Source organism: Echiichthys vipera, assembly GCF_963691815.1.
Source record: "Echiichthys vipera genome assembly, chromosome: 13".
NCBI lineage: Eukaryota > Metazoa > Chordata > Actinopteri > Perciformes > Trachinidae > Echiichthys > Echiichthys vipera.
In genome coordinates, this window is record NC_139838.1 from 21,462,393 (window position 1) to 21,482,610 (window position 20,218).

At 41.2% G+C, this 20,218-nt stretch overlaps 1 protein-coding gene across 1 annotated transcript in view; it reads right to left on the reverse strand.

The window, feature by feature from the left end:
- Positions 1–20,218, reverse strand: part of osbpl10a (oxysterol binding protein-like 10a) — a gene marked incomplete at its 5' end in the record, with an annotated part of 70,744 nt that overhangs the window by 22,752 nt on the left and 27,774 nt on the right. Inside the window, 2 exons of the mRNA XM_083926190.1 lie at positions 3,583–3,713; positions 8,876–9,101. Of these exons, the coding sequence (XP_083782316.1) occupies positions 3,583–3,713; positions 8,876–9,101 (357 nt within the window). The remainder of the gene's footprint in view (positions 1–3,582; positions 3,714–8,875; positions 9,102–20,218) is intronic.

The window sequence follows — 20,218 nt, forward strand, 5'->3', positions numbered from 1 at the left end:
TTAGTTTAACACTATGTTGCTATAGCAACCCCTACTGGAAAAGTTCAATACTGTAGCAGATTGAATACAGAACATTTTATGTAAACACTTGTTTACGTAAGCAAACTCCTTCTTTAAGTGACTGTGTGTTTGACTATTTTAAATGTTACTCTTGTAGGTTAATTACAGAGTTGTTTCTTCTGATTTGGACATGCAGAAAATAGTAATATTACACAATTTTTTTTATTTTTGACATATTCGAAAAGGAGAGGGAAGAAGTATACACTTATTTAATCCCACCCCTTCTCCATAATTCATTGTTAGCTAACAGCTTCCTCTATCATACATTTTTCCCCAGACTCAACCAAAACATTTTTTTAACTTTAAAGGTTGAATATGTAGAATGAGCTATCTAGTGTCTCAAGATATTAATCGCAACACCAAAAAACAATTCCAGCACTCAGGTTGCCATGTTCGTCAGACCCGGCCAAGTAGCCAACAGGAGAGCGGAGTCTGTTTGAGTCTGTTTGAAACCATCCCTTCCGACAAATCGCACCATAAAAACAAGTGTTGTGACTGACAGTTACCGTTACCATTACAGCTAAGTAAACATGAAAGTTAGCTTACCGATCAAGGAGAAACATGGTCATTTTGGCGTGCGTTTTAATGCCGTTGAACTCCTTTTTCTCAGTCCATGGAGTGAATGCTTTGCCTATATTGACTCTGGGTTTTGCTCGTCTCCAGACACTCAGCTGCTGGGACATTAGCAGTAGTGCACTTTTCACCAGTGAACGTTAGTTTGGACGCTCGTTCATCAAGCTGAAGTGACAGAAGTGTGAAGTGTTCATGATTGTAAGTTAACTAGATAAAAATCAGACTGCTGAGAAAAGCCAAATGTGTGGCTTTTGTGTTGTGAAACATTCACAGGCTGGTGATGAATGAAACGGCAGAGATCTTGACTTTAAGCCTGCTACTGACTAGGCGTAAGATTTACACCCAGTTTATGCAAGAAGGTTTAAGCCTAGATGGTACAGCTGGTGTAATATATGACACAAACAAACCAAGGCACAAATGCAACATTGGTCTAATTTTAGCCCCTGAATGAGAACAAAGCAAACAAACTTTAGGTGTGAAATCACCCTAATTTGACATCGATACTTCGTTAATTCTGTTACCTTATTATCAGGGCTAGGCATCTTTTTAAAAATTACAATACCAGTAGGCTGCCAACACTGCCCAGGCTGCTCAAACAATCTATGTTTCCAAGGTACCCATGGAAACAAGGAAAACACACCACCAAAAGTAGAAATGAATTAATAACAATCAGCATTTTAACAAAACTATGCTTTGTATTTGGGACAGAGTAAAGCCTTCTCAGCCGACTGGCCTGCACAAATAAGTCCTGTCACTGATGCAGGGTGGTCCGAATAGTTAGACAGCCCCTCTCTGCAGCAGGCCAGGCAGGAATTCATGAGTGCCCTCCTGGGATCGGCTCAGTTCCAGCTCCATACTCCGTGACCCACTTATTTGACAGCAGCTCTGCTAAAACTTTCAGAAGCGTTGAGTGCTTCACTTGCTGGGCAACACGGACAAACAGGAGGGAATGAAAAGAAAATGGGGCAGAAATCCAGAAAACCACTTGCTCACCATCATCACCAGCACAGATTTGTTCACTGGAATGAATGAGTGGTTCAGTTCATTCAGATTTTTCACAACGTTTCCTCTTCTAGCTTTTGGGTTTTAATTCAATTCACTACGGCATGAGAATCAACTTACAGTGCTTTGAAAAGGTAATTACTCATAGCACATTTTAAGTTAGCTTCATTGTTTTAAGATCTGGTAATGTAAAATAGTAGAGCATGCACTGTTTTGAAAATGAGTTTGTTGGCTACAAGGGCTTTTTTAAAGTCTGACATCAAATACTTGAGACTTAGCTGCTGCTTATTATCGACTTATTAAATTTAGGAATGGACAATATTCTGAAGCCTTTTCTTTAATTTTGTCCATGTTTGCTCATATATTGTTATCCAAGTTGAATTTTCTGAAAACAAAGCTTATAATTGTAACTTTCAGGAGCTGACCCTGCCTGCAATCCTCGCTGTCTCGTCAAAACCACACACCTTTAAAATGTTCACTTTTAATGAGTTGGAAAAAGGTGCGTTTTCAGCTTTGTGACAAAGTCTTTTTTCAGGTTCATCCAATGTGTTTTGAAAGGTTTAAATAAAGGAACAGAAACATAATAAAATAAATCCAAAGGCTGTTTTTTTAAAAACTGTCCAAATTTGGAGAGCCATGTTTTTCACAGGACAGCGACAAAACACACTAATAATAATAATAATAATAATAATAATAACAACAATAATAATAACTTTGGCTAGAAAAAAAGGAGGTGAAATGTTCACTGTGATGGACGGCATCATCAAGTTTCAAGTGTGTGCAAATTAATTCCCTTATGGGCTAAAGTCATTCAAACAATGGCAAATAGGAAATCAATCTAAAATTGTAAATGTTAGCAGTATGTAAAATATGAAAAACATGCATTAATTTATTGGTTTGCATAAAACAAAAAAATAACCAGAGGGTTTGTTTAACAATGACTGAGGAAGAACTGAGGATAGTTTCCCAGGATTAAAAGCTTGCAGTGCGTGGTTGACTAATATTAGAACGCATACCATATAAATGTCAGTGGTGACCTCAGCTGCGTGTCTCTCTCTCTATTTGTATTGTCTGCAACTACACATTCAAGCTGCATTATCACAATATCATGTAAGAACATCTCATCATCTCATCTCAGCTTCAACTGCTTATTCGGGGTCTGGTCGCGGGGGCAGCAGCTTTAGCAGAACATACCACACAAAGGTATCTTCTCAGGCTCCAAGAAATAGGTTTGTGTTTCAGACCACAGTGATCGATCCGACCAATCACCCTCTTGTGAGGAGCTACTGACAGTTGAGTGTTTGCTCAAAACAACAATGGCGGTTCCTAAAGAGGTTAGCATAGATGCTGCAGTAGCATCAGTTTAATCAGAACTGGAGAGTATTTCTTCACTGAGATAAGAATAAAGAACTGCTCTGAAGGCTTTTATCGATGGAAAAGCTGTTCTCTCTCTTCTCCTGATTGACTTCCACAGCATGTGATAGAGGGATGGTTCATCCAATCACCTGCTGGATATGTTTTGAAAGTTCCTTCCCTGTTTAAAAACTAGTTTCCAATGATGGCTACCATCTGGCGAGTCAGTTTACACTCACTATCCAATAAAAGCAAAACTTTGTAAACCAAATTTCCATGTCCAGCACTTCTGCATTTCTGCGTTAACCTGTAACCTTGGACAAAAGCACCAGCCAACCAATGACTAAATGGAAAATGAGTTTCTTGACAACCATCCAACCAACTGTCAGAAACACTGTCCCGGTCAGAAATAGAGAGGATAGTATTTCAGTTCCAATATCTCCTGGATTAACTGTGCAGCTCCACAGGGGTTTGGGTCCAACATTTGAGACACAATAAACTCAGATCTCTAACAGACCAAGACAACAGAGGAAGAGTGAAGAGCAAGACGGAGGACCGAGGAGATATCTGACAACATGATGTTATGTTTCTCACCTCAGCACCATGGGACAGACTCCTTTTCCTGAAGACCGGAGAGGGCTCGGCTGATCGTAGAGGAGTCAGACCTCCGTTCTTCAACTGCTCCCCTGAGGGCGACTTTGGTACAGTCCACACAGGAACACCATCTGAAAAACGACAAGGTTAGTCAACAACAGGGAGGGGGAGATGCTCAGGATTTCACTATCTGATAGGATTATATTATCTGTACTGTTGGTTTGTGTGTGTTAATGCTTCATTCTGTGTTGGAGGAAATTAAGAATGAGAGAGGGACTGGGGAGGAAACTCATATCACACTATTTCTGACATTCAATATTAAAGTTCTCATAAATGATACTGCACTGAGGCTGTGTTATTGACAGGGACTGGACTCCAGGAAATTGTGTGAGTGTGTGTGTGTGTGTGTGTGTGTGTGTGTGTGTGTGTGTGTGTGTGTGTGTGTGTGTGTGTGTGTGTGTGTGTGTGTGTGTGTGTGTGTGTGTGTGTGCGCTTGTGTGACTTTTATTGACTCAACCAAGGCCAGACATACAGTATAGAAAGGATGATTCATTTTGACTCCGAGCCACACGCAATAAAACTTTCTGCAGAAATGTTATAAACCGACACGTACAGTGTACAGTGCAGTCTTTCTGGTGCTGTAACTGAGCCTTGAAACAAGATCATATGTTACTGTGCAGCCACTTAAAAATCAATACATAATGTGATCTCAGCTGTCTTCACCTACAGGGAACGGATTGTCTGGTGAAGGGGCCGTAATTTACACTGATAAGCAAAATCAGTTGAAATACAGTGTTAAGATGCTAACACTTGCTACGCCAAAAGAAAAGTCTAGCTGAGGCCGATGGGAACAGCCATAGTAGGTTATTGCAAGTTATTCATTATGAACATACTGTATTATGAAATTCTAATGTCCAAATGAATTAATCAAAATCAATTTGATTTTACGTGGAATTTTGCCATACTGAGATATACGTAATGTGGATTTTCTTTAGACACGCATCGAACAATTGCTAATTTCAAAGTCGTCTCAGCTTGAATTACAGGTCAATAAGTTACAAAATGATGTAATGTGGTACGGTGAAAAGTCTCAACTGCATTATTTCAGAGAAACCCATGGTTACAATTAGGACTGCTTTTAATCATCAGTGGAGGACCCCTCAGTTGACTGAGATTCTTCAAGTGGAGCAGTTGTTTGTTTTGTTTTTTGTCAGTCAGTGTGCTGTGTACTTCTGGGGAAATTTAGCCCGATAAATTTAAATAGCTGCAAAGTGAGCGTTCTCCAGAATAGGCAGCTGCGGACTCCCTCGACCCAGACCCAAATACCATTGTTTTTAACAGATTTAGTCATTGTTAGCATTACCAGCTTCTACAAATTTATATGCTCTATTTTGTGCTTACAAACACTGTAGAAACATGTCCACAGATGAAGGATAAGCTGTGTGTATGTTTATTTAATAACAAATAAAACAGAAGTGAGGGACTCCGACTGGAAACTCGGAAATTCCAACTTCAGGAGATGAGCCAATAAAAATTTCCCACTTCCTGGTTCAACTGGAACGCAGCAAGAGGTCAGATTCCAAAATACATTTCTCTTTTGCTTTCTGCTTAAGTGTTAATACGATACAGTCTCTGGCTTTTGTTTGACATCGAGTGTCCGCAAGAAGTGTTGCACATTTCCTAGAGCTAACCTGCTGAAACCTGTCAATAATCAGTTCAATAAAGGGTTGCTTTACAGTCTATATTCTTACTTAACATGCAAATCCGGTTTGACTGTCCAAATTAAAACAAAGATAATTGATAAAAGAGTCCTAGTTACGCTACAAACTGAAAGGCTCCTTACTGGAGTTCTGCTAAACAACACTACACCCTTTAAAAACATCAGACTATTCCTGTGCTCATCAGAACCTCATCTAAAGATAATGTGATCAACCTTCACTCACATGAAAAAAAGTATATATAACCAAGCTCCAAGTTTCCTTATTTAAAAGCTTCTTATATACATCACAGTAGTAGATCACATTTCAGAGTACTGTTAATGGAGCGGTACCACAGGCCCTTCTCCGCTCCAGCCCCAACTCACAAATCGGGTTAAAAGTCTAATGCACCAAGAGGCCGTTCTTTGATATCCATTAGTGGGAAGCAAGCTGTGCTGACACAAGTCAACACGCTGGAGAGCCTGAGGCGAGTCTGTCTCAACAAAATGAGATGAAATAGCCCTCAGGCCGGGTCTGCGCTTTTGTCAACTGACAGTTTGAGTGACAGGAACCTGAAAAGCGTTAGTGAACCTCCTCCAATGACACTGGACTCCTACACAATGGAGACGTGAGAAGGAGTGGCTCTGCCCGAGGGCGAATGAAGTGCGAGTGAGTTGTAAGTGTAGTGAAAATTGAATTTTTTGAAAAGGTTATTCTCAAGACATGTGGAGGTTAATAACATCCTGATAGTTCATTACAAGATAGATCTTTAGGGGGAACCTTTCTGGAAATTGCCAATGTGTTTATAAGTATCTGGTTTACAAACACACTTTATGAGGGATTCTTCTACTTGGATTCTTTCTCTGAGATGTCACAGTGAAGCACCAGAAGCAGAAACACTGCAGGTGGGTGTCTGGGCCATTGGATCGAGGCATGCAGGTGAATCAAAAGGCTGTCGCAGACCAAACAGTGAGGAGACAAACATTCATGCAGTAGATGTTTCCAATGGCTTTTCCTTCCATTTCTGGGCTGTGACATCGATTCAGATTTAAGGATGTTTTCACATCCAACTCTTGCCCTACGCGTTCCTTTTGTCAGTTTTCTTTTCTGTATTTTTTAATGTTAAGCTGCAAGGGGGATAGTTGCAAAGTAAATTTCCTTTATGGATATTCATTTCCTTAAAGGAAAAAGTTCTGCGTGTGGGGTGAAAGAGACAAGGGGTTGGGCTTCAAGCTCTTTATTGCAGTGACAGAGGGGGAGCTAGAGCGAGCAGCAGAGATCCTCCGTGATCAGCTGATAATATGCGTCTGGTTTGTGACTGGCAGGTTTTTGGTGGAGTTTACAAAGATCCTTCAAGTTCCTTCACTGTCTTTGCGATTACTAGAGCTGACTCAGACAAGCTGCTCTGGTTGTGTAGTAATAGGAGCCTGGAGGGACAAACGTGCCAGCCAAACTCAGTCCAACCTCATGCTCGGCTCTCTACCAAAAGAGTTATCTTGCCCATGCAGTGGCAAAGCTTTTCCTGTGTGGGCGTAACAAAACCATTCAACCAACCAACCGACCAGCCAGACACTCCCTTTATCAGCTGCATCAAATCTGGATGCTGCTCATGCCAATGAACCACACTACCCATCACTCGGCAAAACCCGATGATCCTAACAAAAAAAACTCCTCACTGAGGTGTGGGGGGTACATGCCGGAAGCGGGGAGCAGCTGGACCCCCACAGGACTTATCAGCCAGGCAGCGGAAGGAAAGAGGTTTGTACTTGCGGCCCGGGGGTCCCACTCCACACCACCCCCTGTCTGATGAACAGGTACAGGGCAGAGTGACTGTTGGCGCAAAGAGAAGACCAACAAGCTGTGAGGACCGGCAGATTGGCATCCGGCACCCTCCCAAACCCAGAACCCCAAAAGACCTTCCTAGAGTCATAGATGGAGGTGGACCACAACTTCTCGGCTTAAACACTCCGAAAACATGCACCTGTAGGGTTTAAAAGACGGCAGCTGTTGTCAATTTGGATTCACAGCAGTTACAATGGATCCGGACCAAGAAGACACAACAAAAACATGGTTATTAAAAATACGGGTATTGTCTAGCGGCGGTGTTAAGAGCAGGGACACAGGAATGAAAACACTGTAACACCGACGGTATATTAAAAGTAACATCCATAACACCGTAACCATAATCCAAGATTCACTCTCAGTGGTTTCTGTGTAATAACTTTTATGACGTTTAAAAAAAAAAGACACGGCCAAAATCCACAGAGCTACCGTGGAGATGAAGGCCCTAAAGCGATGCCATTGAAGACACACCTTAAAGCGAGTGGCCGCTGCAGTGCCGTGAAGCCTGGTGTGCAGCGTGGAGTCGATACCATGCAGTGGAAAAACGCCATTAGTGTATTATTATCTATTTGGCAATGTCAGTTTTGAACATCTACATTTCCAGAGCTTGAAGTTGAACAGCAGAAAAGTGGATTGGAAAGTGCCGCAAGTGTTGTTTTGTGACGTTTCTAAGCGTAAAAAAAAGACCCGCTTTGCCTTGAATCGTGCGTGACCATTGGGATCGACTGTAACTGCTGTGAATTCAAACAAACTACATCTGCCATATTCCACAAAAAGAGCAAGCTACACATTTTCAGAGCCACCTTTCAGGCCTACAGGTGAACAGAGTGTTTTCAGTGGCATACTAGAAATGAGCTCTACTCATCTTTCCTGGAGAAAACATTTATGTTGTTGTTCTGTAGCAACTTGGAGACTGTACATGGATTATAAATATTCCTCTGTGTTTAGGGAAAATAAGGATTAGTCCATGATGTTTGATGAACACACTCTTAACAGAGTGTGTTCTTGTTCTGTATTTGGGGTCCACCTGTAGGCACGCTTCCCTAATCCTAATCCTCTCGTGTTATGCCAATAGAACCACCCTCAGCCTGAAAATGGTTTAAATAGAAACAACTTTATTGGATCCATAGTGATCTGGCACAGAGAGGGTTAAACATGGCAGAGGTCTGACATTTTAGGCACCAGTGTGGATTCCTTTGGCAAAGACTTAATCCTTTGAGGAGATTTAAAAGTGCATAGTATTAGTCATTGTATTTAATCATTCACACAAAAACTCTCATTTGTTTTTCCTCCGCATGCACGTAGGGAGACAGTCTGAAATGCTTTCAAGGATTCTGTAAATAATATTGACAGTAAAATCATGTTCATACACACTTCACATTCATGCTTGTACTTGACACTACCATTTGGGAACTATTGGCATTTCAATGCAATCGACGACATTGAAGAGACAATAATGAATTGAAAAGAACACAGAACAACACTGACAACTACAAACTATGACAAAGAACACAAATGGAACTAAATAAACAATTCAACACACAAATGCAACATTCAACAACATTTACTACAAACATTGAAGTTCATGGTACCCATCAGGCAGGGACAAGAGCCACAGTCCAGCTGCCCCAGCTGGCCCTTGCCGCTGCTGCTGGGCTCTGGAGGAAGGGACTGGAAAGACAAGAGGGATAGGGGAGATGGAGGGGTCGGGGGCTCCAGCAGAAGCACTGGAACGGGCCCGGGCGGGGACTCACCGGAGGGGGCTCCGTGGGCGGTGTAGTTGCACTGGGACTGAGGCGGTGCCTGGCTGTGGCTCTTCTGGAGGATATTCAGGCACTCTCCCAGGCAGCTGAGGGTGGCAGCCGACGTGGCTTTGAGCAGCAGAAGGTCCTGGTCCAGACACGACAGAGGGCCTCTCGTGGGTAGAGAGTCGATGGACTGGACCAGGTTCTTCTGTTGGCCCTCTGCTTGGGACATCACCTGGGGGACAACAGGGATGTACAGCATTAAAATACATAATCAACAGTAACATTGATCGGATTGTTTCATAAATACATTATCAGCTAGTCACAGGCGGAGGCTGATGTGTATCAGAGGAGGCGATGAGTCCTGTGACTGCATCTCTTGGCCAGCCTACCTACTGGTGAGTAACTTACAGTAAATCAGTGTGTAGGGCTTTACCTAACAGTTCAAAGCTTTGTTCATAATGTTGACGTTTAAATTATGAAATCAACATTTGAATGCTTTCCGACTGCTGAGATCCAAACATTTCCAACAGCGCTAGAGCACTGTAAAGTCTGTAAAGTCCAAAAGTCAAACTTCACTGAAGAAAGACGGATGTTATATTCTTGTGTAATGAAATATTCTGCTTCAATCTGTATTCAATCTAACATTTTCAGTGTTTGCTCTCCCACTGTCGGACACAAAGCGAGGCACGCACCTGTACGAATGCAATCTAACAGCACCATAAATACATTTATAAAATAGAACCACATTTAGCATATTATTTTAGGTTCATAACATCATAAAATATGAAAACAGACATTTAAAGCTTCATTTGAAAACCTTAATTGAAGCTTTAAATGTAAAAAAAATAATAATAATTCGGTACAGCCCTATCATTAGGTTTAAAAGAAACTATCAGTTTGACTCAGTGAACATCGGCAGGATTGACTCTTTTCTAATGTTTGCCATTTTATTTCTATTTTTTTTAATTATTCACTTTAAGCCACAATAACTTCAGTAGGTTATTACATGTATTTGCTGGTTGTGTTTTAGTATTTTATTAATCCTGTGAAAAGACCAAACCCTACAACGACACATCATATTCCTCTGTGCCACAGACCTTAACTGTGAAACTATAAAAAACACATCACACATCAGCCAAACCGATGCATGAGTGTCATGTTTCTTCATTTCAATCAACATGATTTGATTTGATCTGGAGCACTCAACATACTGTGACACAAAAAAAATCACTGTAGACACTCTAGTTGTTTTCAGGCAACCCCACAGCAAAATATTGAGTAGTTAACTTTTAATACTACATTACTATTTTATGTAGTACTATTGGTGTTTAACATGCAATGACGATAAAGCATTTTATCGTATGTGTATTAATCTGAAGCTGAAAATAGCTACAGTGCACAGCTGTTTTCAGAAATGATTTGATCTTATTAGATGATGAAACTATAGATCTGTTGCGTGTTTTTAAAGATGTAGGTCTTCAGTGGGATGTGTTTGGGGATGAGAGCTAAATACAGGGTAGAGAAGTCAGAAAGTATAAAAAGATTTGGTCTCTTCATTGTTGACAATAAGAAAAACATAGAATCATAAATGTTTAAGTGTCCGTTTTCACTGTTGACTCATGAATTACAAACTTAATTAGTAGGAAGTCTGGTGTTTTATTGCGTTAAGACGTGTCATCAAATCCTTAAAACAAAATTAGTTTGTTAAAACACTACGGAGGTCATGACCGAAAGAACGAGGTCGCGGGTACAAGCGGCCGAAATGGGTTTTCTCAGGAGGGTGGCTGGAGTCTCCCTTAGGGATAGGGTGAGATGTTCTGCCATCCGTGAGGAACTCGGAGTAGAGTCGCTGCTCCTTAGCGTTGAAAGGAGCCAGTTGAGGTGGTTCGGGCATCTAGTAAGGATGCCCCCTGGGCGCCTCCCTAGGGAGGTGTTCCAGACACGTCCAGCTGGGAGGAGGCCTCTGGGAAGACCCAGAACTACATGGAGAGATTATATCTCCACACTGGCCTGGGATCGCCTCGGGATCCCCCAGGTAGAGCTGGTTAATGTGGCCCGGGAAAGGGAAGTTTGGGGTCCCCTGCTAAAGCTGCTGTCTGGCCCCAGATAAGCGGTTGAAGATGAGATGAGATGAAACACTACAGAGGGTTAAGATTTTCATTAATGGATGTTTTAAAGATGCTTATTGATCATTAAGGACATCTCCATGTTAAAGAAAATTGACATAAATACAATTTAGAGGTTTTAATGGAAAGATGACTTCCATCAAAACAACCAAGCACGCGGATACACGAATGAAACAGAAATGTGAATGAGACACCGTATCTTTCTACCACATCAGGCATCTATACTGTTCCACTTGTGTGTAGGAAGTGACACAACTCAGCACCTCAGTGTTTGCTACAGGGCACAACCATCTGCTCCGACACGACAGAGCCAAAAAAAACCTTAAAACTCTTCAAAAGAAAAAGTTCTCTCCTGTGCTCCCACAGAGACATGCAGTAACTCATATACCTGTATGACTCACCTATCAGAGTCTAAATGTATCACAAAAGAAGGAAGTCGGTTCTCGCTGTCGGGTAATAAGCTTCTCTTGAGGCTAATGAATCCGCGTTGTTTATCACCCCGGAAAAATGTTGTATTCATTAATATTGAATGGCTTCACACACACTCTTCGTCGCACATCTGTCTCCCTGCATCTGAGATATTCAGTCACTGCGAGCTGTTGTGGGGAGGTTTTAGGTGGCATACACATTCATGTAAAGGACTTTTTTTTAAGCACAGAGCGTGTCTAATTATTCCGCTATTTACTCGGGTTGGATGTTGAATTCCTCAGACAGATGGAGCTAAAAAGATTTGTCTCCCGTGCTTGTTAAAATAGATTCTTTGTGTTCATCATTATCACATAGTGCACTTCAAATAATAAAATGACTTTCTTTTACACAGGCATTTCATTTATCTTGTAGTCCCATTCATGATGGACATAGTTTTATGGCACTTTTATGGCTGAATATAAGCCTTTCTATATTATATTGTGTCAAAATGCCATGGTTAACAATTTTCCTGCGTGAGGTGATAAGTTAAATCTGACCGATCCGTTGCAGAACGAGATCATCATACGTGTTTAAGAATATGTATTGTGTATGTCCATTGGAAAATTGAGGGTTTTTGCTTATTAAAGTGAGTGATCAAATAGTACAATGCAGAGGTTTTGACACACTTTCCATCATAAAAACTGGTCAGAAATTAAATTCAGTACAGCCCAATAGATGTTTAAGAAAAATAAGGATATTTGAGAGTTTAAGTTTCTGAAAATGACAGGATTTGTGAGCAGGATACATATTGCCCAGGACACTTCACAAAAAAACTACATCAGTGACCTCTTGTGTAATTACATCACTATAGAGTAACAGCAGTAACAGAAAAGTCAAATACATGTTTGTTACTTCTCAGCCAACATAAAAACACACAAACACAGATTTAATACTGGGTTACAGGTCCCTTTCATACAGATTTCATCCTCTAGGATATCCGTCTACAGGACGAGTGTTTCATACTAAATAGATCAATTTTGGGTGGGCTACTGCTTTAAACAGACAAATATTCACATACTGATACTGAAGTCTCCCATCTGGACCAGAGGAACACATGTGATAATGCTGTTCATTGACTATAGTTCAGTTTACAACACCACTGAGACCAGAGAGCTTGGACTCAACGCTGCCCTCTGTGACTGGATCCTGAACTTTCTGACTGGCTCCACCACGTCCTCCACCCTGACTCTCAACAACGGCCGAAGATTTACCATGGCAACGAAAACAAATACTTAACTTAATCACTGTACACCTGACAGATAAAGAACCTTGAACCGTGAAGTTATGGGACGATTGTAACAAAGCTGCAAAACTGTCAGTATCACAAATTTTTCTCTCAAGAACATTTCATGGAACATGTGAAAATGTGGGAAGAAAAGCAAAGATTTAGAAGAAGTATAACTTTATGTTGTTCATCAGTAAAACCGGAAATCTGAGCTGCCTCAGGGTCTGTATTATTCACTAAAGTGGCCTTTGGCAATGTAGAGCAGAGGGGGAACATGTAACATACTTAGGAATGACAGAGCTCACTGAGTTTTATGGTGCTCAGTAAAATGCAGACATCTTTCTTTCAAGAGATTTTTTTCACACAAATATGGAAAAATGTGAAGAAGATTGTTTTGATTGTACCAAGAGGACCAATAAAGATAAGAGAAAGAGATGAATACGTCATTTAAAGCAATAAAAAAGGGTCATGAAGAGTGCGAGCAAATGATAAAATAAGGTATCATCTTTCAGAATAAGTGAATGAATAAGGAAGGACAAACATGCGCGCACCCACGCAAAAACACACGCACACACAAACATTATCGTAAAGCTTGGAGCAGGTGAATATCAGAAATCATCATCTCAGAACCCATCGGTAACAATCTGAGGACAATTAAGCCTCTGGGGTTAACGGCTAATATTTCTGGCTTTTCGGTGTAGTTAGCGCATATCCGGGCCAAGACTTCCTCTTCTGAGTGGCGGTCATTATGTCTGATCTGATTAGCAACCTGAGAGCTGACAGAGGGCGTCTCTATAAACATCTCCATATAAAAGCAGATAAATAATAACAAAAACCTAATCAAACGATAATTAGCCGTCAGACAGTAGCCGATGGGCTCCCGAATAACATTTCATTACCTGCATGCAACCAAAGCTAAAACACGAGCTACAGAACCAGAACACTTCTGCTCCCCAAATCTTCTCCAGGGTATCTGTTTATAGAGATTACCAAGAAGGTACCAGAGCCACCCTCAAAGATCACACACACACACACGCACGCCACACGCACAAGCACGCACGCACGCACGCACTATGAATGTTTCATATGAAGAACACATTCTTTTTCCTCCAACACAAACTACCTCATTAATGTGAGAAAAGACATTTAAATCGACATTTCTTGACAAAAACTAAATTGTATATTGTAAATGATGTTGCTCTCAGTATGTGAATAGTTACAGAGTTCATATGCCCTGTTATTGTTTGGTTTATACGCTGTTAGGCATGAACATAAAAGGAACATATAAATATAACCGCAGCAGACATTACAAAGCCGAGTCAGTGGGTTTACAGTAATGTGGCTCCACCACACACACACACACACACACACACACACACACACACACACACACACACACACACACACACACACACACACACACACACACACACACACACACACACACACACACACACACACACACACACACACACACACACACACACACACACACACACACACACACACACACACACACACACACACACACAGCCAACAGGACCAGTGATGCTTCCAGAAATAGCCTAACCCCAGTGATCCAGCTCTGCTGCAGAGTGAGTGCCCAGTGGTGCCTTTGCACTGAGAGTCGAGGCGTTTGATGAGTTCACATCAGCCGTGACAAGCCGGCTGAGGAGTGACGGTAATGTGGTCTGACTCCCGCCGTCACACAGCCAGTGGAAAGACAGATGCACGCATGGACGGACAGACGGATGGGAGGTGACAGCACAGATATATTGGTACTTAAATTACTTTTTCAGAGTTTAAGGAATTGCTGCTTCCAGCTAAGAACGAAGATTTTTGTGTACACTGAATATATTTCAAGAGTAAGATGCTGTGTATTTATTTTGTAAAAAACGTTACAACCTGAAATTTATCAGGATAATATTCAACAAACACGGATGGCTCCTGAAAATGTTTGAGAAATCATGCTTCAAGGTACAAAAAAAAATATCTAAGAATTATATTTTAAATATTAAAATGCACATTCACAGATTCATTCAAATGACACATTTTGTGTATTCTGTATTGCAACAACATACTACGCTGATATGTGGCTGTTTGGTACAGAACATGTATTTTTATTCAACATGTAGGGTAATGACACCTTCATGTCACACTGGAGGTAAATAATACCAACATTAAAAGTTGTAATAACACTGTAATAACATGAAAGTACCTGAAAAGCAAACAAAAAAGGACCAAAGTCTATCATCCAAGGTAATTAAACACAGATGTATTGGATTTTGTGCTATGGGTCTGTATGCATCAAACAAAACAGACAACAACTGCCGAACAAGTACAATCACTTCTCTCTTTAGTGGGACACATTTTCATCGATAGGAAAGCGTTAAAATAACGCTTACATTGTCTTATTTACTCAGATATGTTCAAACAATGGGGAACACAGAACTGTGGCGTTGAAGAAGGCGTTACATCACGACTTAACAGCTGGCTATCGTCAATTCATTTCACACAACTCTGCAGTCATAAACATGGGTATTTCCCATTTCCACCATCCATCCGATATGACATAAACTATGAGATGAGATAAACTAATGTAAATAATAATGATAACAATAATAATAATATATAATAAGGCAATAGTAAAAAAAATAAAAATAAATAAAAAACAGTGAGATCACGACTTATGCACAGCAGGGGTGCTGACTGTTTCAGAAAAGGTTGAATCTGCCACAACTAGAGATGGAGGATAAAACTGTCACCATGATCATGTCCCAGTGTTGTAATAACATAGTGGTATAAACCTCTGCATGTTCTGGAGTCTGACTGGAGTCAAACTCGTGGACGTGTTAATCTGTTACTGTCTCGACACTGCATGAACCAACATCAAGAAACAAAAAGCAAGTTCAGCGTACTTACCACAAAGCCTGAGAAAACAGTTATGTAATATCTTCTGTGACTGTGGAGGGAGCTTTCATAAGTTTGTAAAAAAAATGATAACCCTAATGATGTCATAAGGGATGTTTTCAGCTTGTTTGTGCCTGGAGACGACTGTTTTGTTTTTTATTTTAGCAGAAAGCCTTTGTTACAAACATGTAAATGAAAGATTTACCAGACGAGCAGAAACATGAGAGTGTTGTGAGATGTGGACACTTCCTCCTATTAGACCTGAGGATCCCAAATTTTTCCAACTGAAGACCTAAAAGAGATATTTGGTGTCTCCCCAGGACCCAAACCTACAAAAATACACCATATTCACGTGTTTGGGAATAAAGGAATCAACGTTTTCTGTATACCAAGACCAGCGAAGCAAAAAAGAACATTATTCTTCTATTTTAATGATTAAAATGAATTCATATATCATCGTTGTGTATTTCACTCTCCCGCCTTTAACTTTGGGAGAGACTTTATTAGACAACCATGTACCGGTAGAGCCCTAACTCTTTGCTGCTGCTGCTGCTCATACTGTACTGTTTGTTCGAGCCTCCTGTCTGGTGTAGGGATGGTTCAGTGAGTGCTGGCGGGTCGGGAAATCAACAAGGCAGCGCTGAGGAGGCTGATCATGTAGAGATTCACTGAGGTGCAAAGACCATTTCGCCTCCATGGCCGTTTGAAAAAGAGCCAAAGTTGTATGCGTCTGTAGCTGGGTGGGGGCATTTCTTAGGGGAAGTGACGGAGCGCTTTTTATGACCATTATCAGCCATAGTGACCATAAAATAAATGTTTCGTACACCACAATGCTCAGTATGCGGCCGGTTCGACCATAAATCCACTGATAAACAGCACTGAGCAGCTTTCTGGTCTCTACTGTCTACGGTGGTGCATAAATCACAGTGAAAGCACACTCCTTAACTGTTGACTCCAGCAAAGCCGGCCCTGTGCCAAACCCGTCAGACCAATTTATGGGCCTGTTATAGATAAAGGAAGGAGAACAACAAATGACATGAGGATGGAGGGAGGGAGGGAGGGAGGGACGCTGAGAAGGAACAGTGGACATGGAGAGAGAAGCTCAATGACGGCAGATATGATTCAGGTCACAGGAAGCAGAAACCTAATTCTACTGTCAAAATGAACCGCACATCACAGAGGGACTTTTCTCCATCTGTGGAGAAAACACATGCACCAAAGGAGTGTTTGTTTTGCTTAATGATCACACCATCTGCTGGGTATTTACTCAAACTGTACCAGGGTTCACTCGAGAGGACAGACTCTGCTTCTGAGAGGTGAGAAATGACTCTCCACTCGCTTTCATTTCACATTGCTCTCTTTCTGTCACACAGTGAATCACTTAGGCGAGATATTCTTAGCGAGACGAGGCACGCGCAGCAGGGTGCATCTGAATTGGGAATTGAACAACTTGAAGCCACAGCCAGGTCTTCAATGAGCAAAGAAAGGCATGAAAGAAAGATCTTTGCATGAAATATTGATGCTGCTCCAACAGTGTCACCAGAAAGACAAGCAGAGGAAACAGATGAGCTGCTGAGGTAAATGCCATAGTTTATCTAATGGTCTGGCAGTCTGCGCCCTACTGTTCCAGTTATAAGAGGAGATACGAGGTGCTCAGATCATACTGTGAGGTTTCAATTACATGACAGCTTATAAGGCAAGCAATGTTTTTTGTTCCTGCAGCGCATTAGAACGCCCTGTTTGGAAGACGCCATACAAAGCTGCTTTGTCCCAGTTTCAGACGGGCAGTGAACGAGTCGTCATTGTGATTCTGCAGCGACAGGTGAAAGACTGCCTTCTTTTCCCCGTCTGGTAATAATTCTCAACAGATTTCTCATTGCAAGTAAGGATTTTTACAGACACACAGTTATTTGATCTATTGTAACTGTCAAAACAGAAATATGGATTATAGCAGCTTTAAAAAGTGTACAGAAATTGTTTTGTGAAAATGTTTCAATGTGTTTTTTATCCTTTTAGTTTGTTAGTAAAAGTACGGATGTTATGCAAAATCATGGAAATGCAATTCATATACCATTTATGTTTTTGCAGTTGGGCAGCTTACACCAAGCCTGGAAGTCCAGACCCACATTTATCCAGACCACTGAACGCAATTGGATAGTGCTACAACAATCAGAGCAATAAACAAGTTGACGGTTCTAGTTTTCAATAAGCCCCATTCTTTGAACCAGCGGGGCTAACTGGTCAGTTAAACTTTTGCCGTATCCGGTTAGCAAAACACCAAAATCATCTTTCTTGCAAACGAAAGGTTTGAGTGTCAAAGCCATTTCAAACAACCACTGTTCATCATCCGCAGCCATCTTTGTTGTTTACTATCAAGACTTTGACGGTGCATCACTCACTAACCTGAAAATGATTTTCCTCGGTTCAGGGAATAATCAGATTATTGAAGTCCACGTATACATGAGCAGGGGTTGAATGCGAAAATGCCAACATACAGCTGGTTGGAATAAGGCTTTTTTTCCCTGGTTCACCTTTATCAAAATGACAAGGGATGTAAGTTGCCATGGTTTAGTCCTCCCTCAGTATATAGGTAATGCTTTATTGTTGTTTTTTTCACGTTGTTTTCAGCGCCACTGTTTTTATTTACAGGTAAAAGCCACCGCGGCGGAGTGGGGAGGGGGAGTTATAACCCACAGAGCATGCGCAGATGCAAAACCCAATGGTAACCCAGGAAGGCTGTTTACATGCATGAATAATCAGGGTACAGAAGGAGTTCTCTAGGTCTGTTACCGGGGTATGAGAACTCCGATTTCACATGGCGTTTGAGAAACCAGAGTATGACCTTAACCCGAATATAATTTGTTTTTAAAAGGCATGTAAATGTGATTCAGGATTTTCTTGCATAGTTAGAGAGCTCCAGTGGAGAGTGCCCAGAGTCAACGGCAGTGCAAATTGAAATTTTGCTGCCGGAGGCTCCGGATTTCTAGGGTAACTTACACCTACACCAGCTGAAGGACAGAACAAGTCAGTAAGTTTCTTAAGATCAAACAACATTTTCCATGACGGCCGACATGACCTCTTCCCTGTCAGCTTATATTTTCCTCCTCTGTGCCAACACACTACACAGACAGTGAGGTTTTACATTTAGAAAGCCTCTTGTCTCTTCTTGTGCATGTTTCTTCCTCCTTCCTAACTGCTAAGTCATCTTATCTCCCTAATTCAGCAACCAGATGCACGGCTGCCTGGCAACGATCTGAAAAGCCCATTTCATTTCTAAACAAAAGGGTGAGAGCAGAAATGCTACAGCTAAGGGCTCTATAGTTTGCCACCCGAGCATACAATCATGTCTTCATCAAGTCTTTATCATTTTCGCTTCACAAACCAGACTTTGGGCTTAATCTATTGCAATTAATCACTATACACCGACTGCAGACAGGCTATTAGGAAAAGACAGGAAAAAACAATCTTCTCTTGAAAGATAAGCGGAGAGCAGTGAATGACTGTGCTGAGTGTATGGAGATGTGGCAGATGACGAGGCAGTGGTAACGACAACTGACAGGTCTGGTGACTGAGGCGGAGAGAATTAATGAGGATTTGAACTTCAAACTAAATCAGAAACTGATTGGAAATTTCAAGTGGAGAGATTTTTAATTAACTCAGGATGTGCTCGCAGGTCTGTGGACATAAGCTCTTATGGAAATGGTACTAAAATCTTAATGTATACAGTCAGGGATTAGCAGCTTGGACGGGAATATTAAATGTTCCATATAGACGAGCTCACCGGCACTTTTTTAATGCATCTTTTTTGCACACATGGTCACTTTTACATCTCATATGTTGATTACTGCCACATTGACCCTGATTCAACAACATACGCTCCACCAGCTCTTCCCTCCATCACCAGCCATGTTAATCAGTATTGATATATACCATAGAAATGCCAACAAAGCTGAACTGACAGTAAAGACTGAGCACGCTGCAGTGAGTGTCGAAGCCTGTCAAGAAGCCAGAAATATCTGCTGAACTCACTGCACCAGTGTCCCACCTGAGGCCAGTGTGGAAGGCCGCGCAAAACACAAAACATAAAACATCAGAAAACTAATTTCAAACTCACTTCATCCAAGTTTTTTTCTGTTTATATGCAAAACTTTGTACTCAGGTTACTTTTTCGTTGTAACGAGTAATGTAACGTGGTAGTTTTGCATTTCAAGTAAAGTTATTTAGTTGTTGTTTTTCCCTGCAGGAAACACTGAACCACCTGCACCTGTCACTGGAGGTACTCTGTTGGCACAGAACAGGACTCGTCATCAATTTTCATGACAACCACTTTTCAAGTGTTTCTGTATTTTAGTTCTGTCATCACTAAAGTTCACCTCATGTTCATTAATGTGTGGTTCTGTCAGCACAAAGAGATAATGAAGAGGAAACAGCCAAATGCTGTTGCAGCAGAAAGACAAAAAAACGTTGTTTCTAGTGGTAAGCTAGCTCTTTGTGTACAGTTTCTGTGCAATTTGGGATTTTTAACAACATTTCTGGTGCTTTAGGTAATCTAACTGATTGCTTGGACTTTGTTGTTGCAACGTTGCCGTATTCACAGATCTCAGCAACAAATTTGGTGAA